Source organism: Stenella coeruleoalba (genome assembly GCF_951394435.1).
Source record: "Stenella coeruleoalba genome assembly, chromosome: Y".
NCBI classification, from domain to species: domain Eukaryota; kingdom Metazoa; phylum Chordata; class Mammalia; order Artiodactyla; family Delphinidae; genus Stenella; species Stenella coeruleoalba.
This window is the reverse complement of record NC_137168.1, coordinates 1-11,511: the sequence shown is the minus strand read 5'-3', so window position 1 is coordinate 11,511 and position 11,511 is coordinate 1. Positions and strand designations below refer to the sequence as shown.

The 11,511-nt window shown below is 38.6% G+C and overlaps 1 protein-coding gene across 1 annotated transcript; it reads right to left on the bottom strand.

Annotated features, from left to right (window-relative positions):
* Positions 1–1,217: 1,217 nt before the first annotated feature.
* Positions 1,218–2,216, bottom strand: SRY (sex determining region Y). Its single transcript, XM_079911835.1, has one exon. The coding sequence runs from the start codon at positions 2,131–2,133 to the stop codon at positions 1,528–1,530; it is 606 nt and encodes a 201-aa protein (XP_079767961.1). The 5' UTR covers positions 2,134–2,216; the 3' UTR covers positions 1,218–1,527.
* Positions 2,217–11,511: the final 9,295 nt, after the last annotated feature.

Sequence of the window (11,511 nt, the reverse complement as noted above, 5' to 3'; positions counted from 1 at the left end):
CTATTTTGATGAAGGTCATAGTGGAGGTTATTTCTGAACACGTGGAAAGAGAGGTGTTAAACATAAAGCACAAATACGTGAAAATGTATGTAAAATATTTTAAAATACAAGGTAGTTTAGGCAGTTGTTTAAAAGGTTATTACAACGTACAGTTCTCATTTGGGCTGCATGAATCTCCGATTAAGAAATACTGTTTCTGGAACAAGTCAGTCTTTGAAGATAACTCCCTTTTTACCCTGAACTTTCTTTCAAAAACCTGACATTTCATTCTAATACATACTATTTTCGTGTTTTGAGTTTTATTGTTTGAGGTATTTTTTAAAGGTTTGGAATATATGTATTGGAAAGTCGACTTTGATATATATCATATGATGTGATACGTATTGACCATCGGCTTATTTTTATTCCAAAAAGTGATGCTTTTCTTTGCAAACTGCCAGGTTTTCTACTTTAGCCTGTATGCAAATTTTATAATGCCTTTGACTTATATTTTCACTGACATCTCATCAGGTTAACCAGACGGGGGGCTCCCTCCTCCCATCGCCCACCTCACCGCCATAATCTGAATGGTTCATATCCTCGACATGATACCTCTCTCTCTCCCCCTCTTTCTCCCCCCTCTCCCTCCCTCTCTCTCTCTCCCTCTCCTTCTCTCTCCCTCCTTCCCTCGCTCTCTCCCTCTCTCTTCCTTGCAGGAACGTAATAGTTAAGCGGCAATAGAAACAAGTACCTTGCCATTGTTAAAAGAAAAACTTCGGAAAAGAGGCGAAACCGTGAGTCCCATAGGAGCTAATTAAAGATTTCTTTTTACCCGATAGACGTTATAATTGGTTCAAAATAGAGGTCGAAGCGTGCAGAGTTGGTGCGGACTGAAGGAATTGAGTTGCAAATGGCAGCAAAACTGGTTTTTCCACAACGGGAATAGGACCCAACATAAACTGTCAAAGAAGATAGAATGTACATATGTATTCACTAATTAGGGACTGGTTTAGGAGTTAGGAAGATTTCCATCGAAGTGCGACATTTTTTCCCTATACCATAAATCCGTGAGTGTTTCTCGAAGCACTATAGTTTTGAGTTACAGTATTTAAAATAAAGAGTGAGAATTCTATTGTCTATGCTGACGATTACCGGACTACTATCATATACGAACACCTATCTAATGGCCAATCTCGGGAACAACTAAAATTAGATATGAAAATATTTCCACCGATAGGAAAAACAGATGGCCTTTGAATTCAAGCAGTTTCAGTGCTGTTAAGATACTTTCTTAATAGTTAGTATTCTTTCAAGCAGTCATAAACAAAGGTTCAGTCATATTGTAAGGTCCTAATTCTTTATATGTTAAACATGTTTATGTGACTTATTTTGAAATTAAGTCACAGGTGAAATAATAGTAAAATTGAGATGAATAGGGCTTTTGATAGCGAGAGTAAGGAAACCAGCATCGAAAATAAACGTGAGAAAGTTCGGGCTCTGAACTATAGTAAAAGGGGACGTCCGCAGGTCTGCGTAGCCTGTGTTACCCTATTGTGGCGCAGGCTTGTCCAGCTGCTGCGATGCTCCTGTGGCAGGAGTGAGCTGCTTATGTTCGTGGGCTGTGAGTGGCTTAACCGGCTTTCCATTCGTGAACGTGTGGCCTTGGCGCAACCGTCCTTGGATGGGAAGGGGTACAACGTCTCCTCTATGTGCATTCGGCTGCACAGTACTGAAGAGTCTGCGGGAAGCGATTTCTGTGGCCTCTTTGGCCTTCCGACGAGGTCGATATTTATAGCCCGGGTATTTGTCTCGGTGCATGGCTCGTAGTCTCTGTGCCTCCTCGAAGAATGGCTGCTTTTCGGCTTCTGTAAGCATTTTCCAGTCGTATCCCAGGCGCTTACTGATCTCTGAGTTTTGCATTTGGGGATTCTCTAGAGCCACCTTTCGCCTTTGATCACGAGACCACACAATGAAAGCGTTCATGGGTCGCTTGACGCGGTCCTGGCCGCTCTCTCTACAATTTCCTCCGGTTTCACACCGATCATTCGCGCTACCGTTGTCCGTCCACAGTAGGGAATGTGCTTTCCCAAAGTCGAGGATATTTCGTTGCTGTACCGCTGGGCTGTAATCCTCACCGTTCACAGTTCTGAACATGGCACAAGCGTATGATTGCACCGTTTAAAAAGGGTGAGGAATCAAAATTCGAAGGTGCAAGTATTACGAAAATTATCTTGCTATTCAAGGGTTATTTCTACTAGGCACTGACTGACTACAGCTTTTGCAGTGAAATACGTACCTCTCCGCCCCCAACACCTCCCCTCAATACCGCCCCCGGCCCTCAGCCAAAGCCCGCCCAGCCAACCTACCTATTCTCAAGGGAAACTATTTAATACGATTGTAACGCTCTGCTTTCTGCTTTGTTTATATCTAATCAAAACCGCTGAAGGTGCTAAAACACCTGCTTTAAAATACAAACTTTGTCATTATAAAGCTATTTTATTATCCCCTTAATGCAAAGGATGAAGGTGCAGCAGAGATACTAATGAATTTTTTATCGTTATGAATGTAAGTGAGTATTATCTTAAACACAAAGCTTAAAGACAACCTGAACCTGTTAGCCATTAGAACACACAGGATACTGAATTCACGCTAATCATGATCCTTGTTTCTTCACTTCTACCTAAAGTACAATTGAAAATTCTATATCAGTATTCCAGTGGCAAGTAACTCGGAATTCTATTATCTATGCTGACGATGATCGGAATGCTAATATATACTAAAACCTATTTAATAGGCAATCTTAGAAACAATTAAATATAAAAAATGTTCCATTGAAGAAAAACAAATGACCTTGGAACCCAAGCAGTTCCGTCGTGTTAATGTAACACTTAAAAGGGACTGGGTTTTTGTTTTGGCGGGGGTGGGGGGGTGGGGGGGGTGGGGGGTGGTTTGAGAGGGTAGGCTATACAGAAGTATACTTGTCATTCTCTACTGCACTTTTACATAACGGATGATCAAAACTAAACAAAACAAAAAAGAACAATGTTTTAGAAATCTAAGTTTCTAAATTATAGCTATCAATTTGTCGTCGTCTTTTATATTCTAGGTCAAACCTAGGACAAAATTTAAAAGTCATACTTTACAAAGTGAAATAAGTGAATACCTGCTCCAAATAAATCCTTAAGGCAAAATTGGGAGTTTTGATAAAATATTTGCATGTAATAAAATAGGAGAAATCTTCCCCGACACAAGTTTTAAAACTGTATTTGGAAAATGGGAGTAAAAATTATAGACTGCACAGGACATAACCTATGAAAAATTAAAATAAAAAAAATCTCACTGAGACTGCCAAAGAGTGATGCCAAAATTCCTAAGAAAATAAAACTTAAATGATCCCTGCATTACATGCAAAAAATCTGCATAACCAAATGTGATTTAAGCAATAAGACATCTGATACAATGAATAATAGAAACTCCAAACAAAAATTAACTTAACCAAAAGACATATCTAAATCCCATAATCTGTATCCTGTCATCAAAGTTTAGTATTCAAGATCAAAATAAAATGTGAAAATATTGTTACCTGGTCCAATTTGAAACAGGCATCTTACTACAGAATCAAATGTTTAAATTGCACTCATACTCAAAAGCAGATTTTGTAAAGTTGGAAATTGTTTAACATGTGAGAAAAGAATATATACCATTTCAAAATTGAAATTAAAAAGCAAAGAGGGATACATTCTGCAATGTGGAGGAACCTTGAAAACATCAACCTTTGTGAAAAACGGCAGACACCAGAGGCCAGATACTGGAATATTCCATTTATATGAAATCCCCAGAGGAGGCAAATGCAGAGACAGGAACCAAATTAGTGATGGTTGCCCAGGACTCAATAAGAGGGAGCGGGCATGGAGAGTAACTCTTACCAGGTGCAGGGTTTCCTTCCGGAGTGATGAAATATTCTGGAACTAGATACAGGTGACAGTTGCACAGCATTATGAATGTACTTAAGTACTGAATTGTACCATTTAAATGATTAAAATGAACGTTATGTATATTTAACCACAATGAAAAAGAAGAAAAACAGGACCTCACAGGTATGAATATAATTACATAAAGGGTTGGGGAAGAGTTTTTTGGAGGAACGGTGGCAAGAATATTTAAATTTAAAAAAAGAGATTTCAGTGCTTTTAGACCTCCAGCTCCTAGAACAGGGCCCGGCATGTATTAGGTTCTTGAAATATTTCCTCAATGCTTCAATTAACAAAAGGAGTGAAAATAGCTCCAAGCTTGGAGAAGGAAAGAGAACTGGTAATCCACTTTAAAAAAAAAAAAAAAAAACAAGAGTCTCTAAAGTAATGATTTTTCGTGCAAGAATGCAGGAAAGAGGATGGAGAGAGAGAGGCATGGTCCACCTCGGTAATATGATATCATGTTTGTTTCTTTGAGTGCATTTTTAATGTTTCACCTCATTTTGATCTCAGAAGCAAGGCTGATACTCACTCGCTATGCCCAGGTACAATATTTAACAGTCCTTACAATATTGTGCCTTTATGCCAGAGAGTGAAAACATGCTCCCCTGAACTCTTGGGTAGCTGGGATACCACCCGCATTCCCCATATTCATTAAAGAAAAGTTTAAGGCACTATTGTGTTAAATGACTACCACCTTTCCTATTCATTCCTGACTATGTCTCAACAGTTAAATATGTTTTCCTCAATCAGACCCAGAAGCTAAGTTGTAGGAAGTGATATGGTCCTGCCAATATTAAATCCAAACAGGATTTACTAAGAACAAAGTTCACAAAACAAACAAACAAACTCATTTTATCTTTTGGCGGGATTACTGTTCTAGAATATAAAAATGCTCAAGAGATATTAGATTCAAGTAATTTCATATAGACTTCCTTCTCAAATTAGAATAAAAATGATGAGAACTGAAAATGATAACTGAGATTATTTCAGTGAAATCATCTGTACTTGGAGTAGTACCGATATGCACTTCATTCTCATGAGTTTAATACCCCCTGTGTAGCTCTCATTTTAATTTCTATGGTGAATGGAAACACAGCTCAACAGTGTTTACACAATAAAACCCACAAATTTTTACATTAATAATTATATATTTCCTTCCTCGCCACCCCCCATCTCCTACTCCACCCCCCAGCCCCCAAAATTAGAACATCTTCAAATTAAGGTGTGGATACAAGGAAACTTACATGGATGCTACTCCATTTATTTCCTCTAAATGTATCAGGACCTTCCCATCAAAATATGAATATATGTAGTTAAAAGATAACTCCCCTGCAAATCTTAAACAAGTTGGAGTTTACTAATCTAAATCCACTTATGTGTCCATTTCCTTTGCAATTTGTCTGTGAGCTTTGTTTGTTTTAAAGCCTAATGATACATAAGACACAACAAAAGAAAAAAGTACGTAAAGTACACAGCAGCCAGTGTTAAAATATTTGTGCATCAAAGGACACTTATGAAGTAAATGAAAAGATTAAATAGAATAATACTAAATTTATGGGTTTTAAAATTTTTTATAAATAGCTAATTTCCTTTGGAACTTTAGAGTCAAAAGTTCTGTTTATTTATTTGCTCCTTTGTTTGTTTGCTTTTTAAATCCTGCTGGATTCTTAAAATACTTATGGCCTGGATTTAAAGAACTGAAATGAAATATGCTTTGAATGTGTTAGATACAAATCAATGCTCAGTTATTTCATTGTTCCAAGACTTTAATCAAGTAAACCGCATAGATTCCCTTAAACATGATCGATTTCATTGCTGTCTCCTTTCCAGTGGCTTCCTAATTAATCTGGGGTCAGGGTGGGGGTGGGGGGGGGGGAGGGGGCGGGTAGGGCAGAAAAAGAAACTACCGGAAAAAGAGAAACTTACTAATACAGATCCACTATATTTAGTTTACAACGATAAAATAATGCTGCTTGGTTTCTTCTCTAGCCTCAAACACTTTCTTTTAGTTTACCGTTTTGACATTTCCAAAATATAGGAGATTGCCTAAAAAGTGGGCATAGCCCAAAGCATTTTCCCATATCAGTTGTAACTTATGGTATTAAAAAGGCATACCTCTGCTAGCCAGGTCTAAAATATGTAAAAAGGAAACTGATTACAATGCAGTCCTCCTTTCTACCTTGAAACATACAGGTGGCCTCACTCCCTTCATTTAACTTCTGATGCACAAGTATGACCTACTCTTTTTAATCCCTCTAATCAGCTCAGATGTTGTTTGTCTTAGCTTGTGCTTTTCTATAAAATGAAGGACACTTTTGATCTCCCCTCTGTTTCATATCTCCCTTCTGTTTCTGTCAAGGTCAGTTATAGCTTCAGTTCTCAAGCGAACCAAGCAGCTGTTTGACCAAAAACTACTTTAAGGAAAATTTGTTAAAGATATTCCATGGAAGTGTTCCATTGTACTTTGCACACATTATTTTTTTCTCACTTTATTAAGATCAGAAACTACTTTCATTCAGCTTCTACTTTTTTGAAATAATTTATTTAATACTCCAATAATTGGTCAACGCTTATGAGTATTTCTCAGTTTTCTGCTGAGGACTTTTTTTCTTTTCTTTTCATTTTGTCTAGTGCTTTATACATGAAAGATAGCATCCTTTAGCTGAAATAGATTTCACAGATACTTTCCCTATTTTGGCCCTATATTTGCACTTATCCTGTTTTATCTTTCAACTTTGAAAGCAGTACTGAAGTAATTATTAGTGGATATAATGTGAATCCTTGCTTTGGCCTTGTTTCAAAGACATTGGTTTCAGTAGCTTAACAAGAAAATGTTGCTTGTTTGTGAACTAGTCTTTATGCTGCCACTGCAGCAGGTATCTGATAACAACAACAACAAAAATTTATATTATCTGGTGATTACATTGTTGACTAAAATATAACCATACAACCTAGGGAGTCCCCTGGTGGTCCAGGGGTTAGGACACAGTGCTTTCACTGCCATCACCCCAGGTTCAATCCCTGGTCAGGGAACTGAGATCTTGCAAGCCGCTCAGCCTGGCCACAAAATAAAAAATAAACGTACAACCTAAAAGTTGAGAGTTATATTTTATTTGGAAGACATACTAAGGACTTCAAGCCCAGGAGGCAGCATCTCAAGTAACCTGGAGAAAACTGCTCTGAGGAGGCAAGGGAGAAGCCAGGATATATAAGAGTTTTGCAACAAAGTGCAGGTAGTAGGAACAAAAGATTACCCTTAATAGAAGAAAACTAGATATCTCAAGTTAAGGAATATAGCACTTTTTTATGTATGAGAAGTTGCAAGACTGTGGGCTCACTGAAATCATTCATTTGATATGCACTTCCGTTATCTGGGGCCAGGATCCTGTGTTTTCATGTCCTGAGTTTCCTCAGGGCTCACTGTGGGGAGTGGCTGCAGTCTGATGACTGCTACTTGGCAGGTATTCTTTGTTTCCTTCCTGAGTTCCCTCAGGGCTCACCACTCAATGTCAGAGGTGGCTGCAGTCACTGAGGACTGTGGCATCCTTTGTTTACTGATATGGCAGGCAATATTTTATTTCTCAGTAACTTGCTTGAAATGTGGTTAGAAATCATCTAAAACAGTAATCCGAGACTGATGACTAGCAAAACAAATCACACTGTGTGGCTGGATTTCTGAATAGAAAATTGGGAAATTGAATTGTCTATGAAACTTTTTGATTTGTGAGGATGTTGTAGTTTTGCTTCTTGGTTTCTATTTCAGCCAAACATGATCACTTTTCTTTTCTTTTCTTTTCTTTTTAAGGACAAGTGATGTATATAAACATATATACATATGTTTATGTGTCTTTTAAATGTAAAAGTTTAAAAGTAGGCAATTTATGTGTTTCCACACCTGACATATGAAGCAAACCTCATTCTATCTACCTCTTTCACCCTCCTCTTTTCTCTCTTTTCATACTCTTGTATTCGTTCTAATTGTCAACTGGAAAAAAAAAAAAAGTTAAGCATTATGTTTTATTCAATACTGTTGAGAGGTCACTCAAGGTATTGATTTTTGAATCAGGGTCTACTGATAATCTAAAATTCTCTCGATGGCCTGTCTTACTAGTCTGCTATGATCCAGAAAATGTTTTCCTTCGTTGCTTGTTCGTATACCTAGAGATGCACTATTACAGTTATTCTATGTAGAGTTACATATATGAGCCACAGCCTCAGGACTTAGCCATCATTAATTTTGTCAGAGACCTGGCTACACTTTGGGCCACATAAGAGACAACAATCTTGTAAAACAGACAGGATATAAGTAATCCGGCTAGTGACATTAATAAAGTCACAGTGAAGCAGAGAGGGGCGTGAAGTATAATTAATTTAAAAACAAAAAGAGAGAACAAAGTAAAACAAAAACTACCATAACTACTTGTAATCTGGTCCTAATAAGCCATCAGTTCCACAGGGGAGCCAGCTGGAGAAGCCTAATTCTGGAAGGATCACTCAGAGATAAAAAGATAAATGTTTCCTTTTTGTTTACAAAGGTATACTTTATCAACTTGTAGCTCCCAGCATGAGAGGAAAGGTTTTTCTGGAAAACAAAGAATTAAAAGCAAGTATATTTCAGAAGAAGTCATGAAATTATAAATTATATTTATCAGTTAATTCAGTCCGATGTAACTGATTCTGTTGATCTGAATGAAGTCCTCATGTTTTCCATTAGAGGTTTATAATTTCTTACCCGGTTAGGGGTATGATTTAAAAGTCATCAGAAATTTACATTTGTCAAAAAGTCCTTTTTATGACTCTTCCTGAAGATCTTTGTTTTATAAAAGCATCAGAGTAAAACAATGATTGTCTATAAACAACGAGAAAAAATGGTGGGGTTAAGGTTGCGATTACAGTGCAATTGACAAGAAACTTGGGTAGTTTGGTGACATACTACCTTTCAAGATAATCACTAGAATGATGACTGATATCACTGTTCCAGGACATATAAGATTTTTAGGGAGACTGGTTCAAGATGGTGGAGTAGAAGGACATGCACTCACTCCCTCTTGCGAGAGCACTGGAATCACAACTAAGTGCTGAACAATCATTGACAGGAAGACACTGGAAATCACCAAGAAAGATACTCCACATCCAAAGACAAAGGAGAAGCCACAATCAGATGGTAAGAGGGGAGCAATCACAATAAAATCAAACCCCATAACCGTTGGGTGGGTGACTCACAAACTGGAGAACACTTACACCACAGAAGTCCACCCACTGGAGTGAAGGTTCTGAACCCCACGTCAGGCCTCCCAACCTGGGGATCTGGCAATGGGTGGAGGAATTCCTAGAGAATCAGTCATTAAAGGTCAGCGGACTATGTTTGCAGGACTTTGACAGGACTGGGGGAAACAGAGACTCCACTCTTGGAAGGCACCCACAAAATAGTGTGTGCATCGGGACCTAGGGGAAGGAGCAGTGACCCCATAGGAGACTGAACCAGACATACCTGCTGGTGATGGAAGGTGTCCTGCAGAGGCAGGGGGTGGCTTTGGATCACCCTGGGGACAGGGACGCTGGTGGCGGAGGTTCTAGGGAGTTCTCCTTGGCATGAGCCCTCCCAGGGTCCACCATTAGCCCCACCAAAGAGCCCAGGTAAGCTCCAGTGCTGGGTCGCCTCAGGACAAACAACCAACAGGGAGGGAACCCAGGCCCACCCATCAGCAGACAAGTGGATTAAAGTTTCACTGAGCTTTGCCTACCAGAGCAACACCCAGCTCTACCCACCACCAGTTCTTCCCAACAGGAAGCTTGCACAAGCCTCTTAGATAGCCTCATCCACCAGAGGGCAGACAGCAGAGGCAAGAAGAATGACAATCCTACAGCCTGTGGAACAAAAACTACATTCACAGAAAGATAGACAAGAAGAAAAGGCAGAGGGCTAGGTACCTGACAAAGGAAAAAGATAAATCCCCAGAAAAACAAGTGGAGATAGGAAACCGTCCAGAAAGAGAATTCAGAATAGTGATAGTGAAGATGATCTGTCCATTTGTGTAAGTGAGGTGTTAAAGTCCCCCATTATGACTGTGTTACTGTCAATTTCCTCTTTTATAGCTGTTAGCAGTTGCCTTATGTATTGAGGTGCTCCTATGTTGGGTGCATATATATTTATAATTATTATATCTTCTTCTTGGATTGATCCCTTGTACATTATGTAGTGTCCTTCCTTGTCTCTTGCAACATTCTTTAAAGTCTATTTTGTCTGATATGAGTATTGCTACTCCAGCTTTCTTTTGATTTTCATTTGCATGGAATATCTTTTTCCATCCCCTCACTTTCAGTCTGTATGTATCTCTAGGTCTGAAGTGGGTCTCTTGTAGACAGCATATATATGGGTCTTATTTTGTATCCATTCAGTGAGCCTGTGTCTTTTGGATGGAGCATTTAATCCATTTACTTTTAAGGTAATTATCAATATGTATGTTCCTATTTCCATTTTCTTAATTTTTATAGGTTTGTTTTTGTAGGTCCTTTTCTTCTCATGTGTTTCCCACTTAGAGAAGTTCCTTTAGCATTTGTTGTAGAGCTCGTTTGGTGGTGCTGAATTGTCTTAGGTTTTGATTGTCTGTAAAGCTTTCGATTTCTCTGTTGAGTCTGAATGAGATCTTTGCTGGCTAGAGCAATCTTTGTTGTAGGTTCTTCCCTTTCATCTCTTTAAGTATACCGTGCTACTCGCTTCTGGCCTGTAGAGTTTCTGCTGAGAAATCAGCTGTTAACCTTATGGGAGTTCCCTTGTATGTTATTTGTTGTTTTCCCCTTGTTGCTTTCAATGATTTTTCTTTATCTTTAATTTTTGTCAGTTTGATTACTATGTTTCTCGGCCTGTTTCTCTTTGGGTTTATCCTGCCTGGGACTCTCTGTGCTTCCTGGATTTGGATGGCTATTTCCTTTCCCATGTTAGGGAAGTTTTCGACTATAATCTCTTCAAATATTTTCTTGGGTCTTTTCTCTCTCTCTTCTCCTTCTGGGAACCTTATAATGCAAAAGTTGTTGTGTTTAATGTTGTCCCAGAGGTCCCTTACGCTGTCTTCATTTCTTTTCATTCTGTTTTCTTTATTCTGTTCTGTGACAGTGAGTTCCACCATTCTGTCTTCCAGGTCACTTATCTGTTCTTCTGCCTCAGTTATTCTGCTATTGATTCTTTCTATGGTATTTTTCATTTCAGTTATTGTATTGTTCATCTCTGTTTGTTTGTTCTGTAATTCTTCTAGTTGCTTGTTCTTTAATTCTTCTAGGTCTTTGTAAAACATTTCTTGCATCTTCTCTATCTTTGCCTCCATTCTTTTTCTGAGGTCCTGGATCATCTTCACTATCACTATTCTGACTTCTCTTTCTGGAAGGTTTCCTATCTCCACTTTTCCTATCTCCACTTCTGGGGGTTTATCTTTTTCCTTTGTCAGGTACCTAGCCCTCTGCCTTTTCTTCTTGTCTATCTTTCTGTGAATGTAGTTTTTGTTCCACAGGCTGTAGGATTGTCATTCTTCTTGCCTCTGCTGTCTGCCCTCTGGTGGATGAG

What these genes read in the sequence shown, in the direction of transcription:
- SRY (XM_079911835.1), bottom strand. Translation starts at nt 2,133, where the DNA reads ATGTTCAGAACTGTGAACGGTGAGGATTACAGCCCAGCGGTACAGCAA.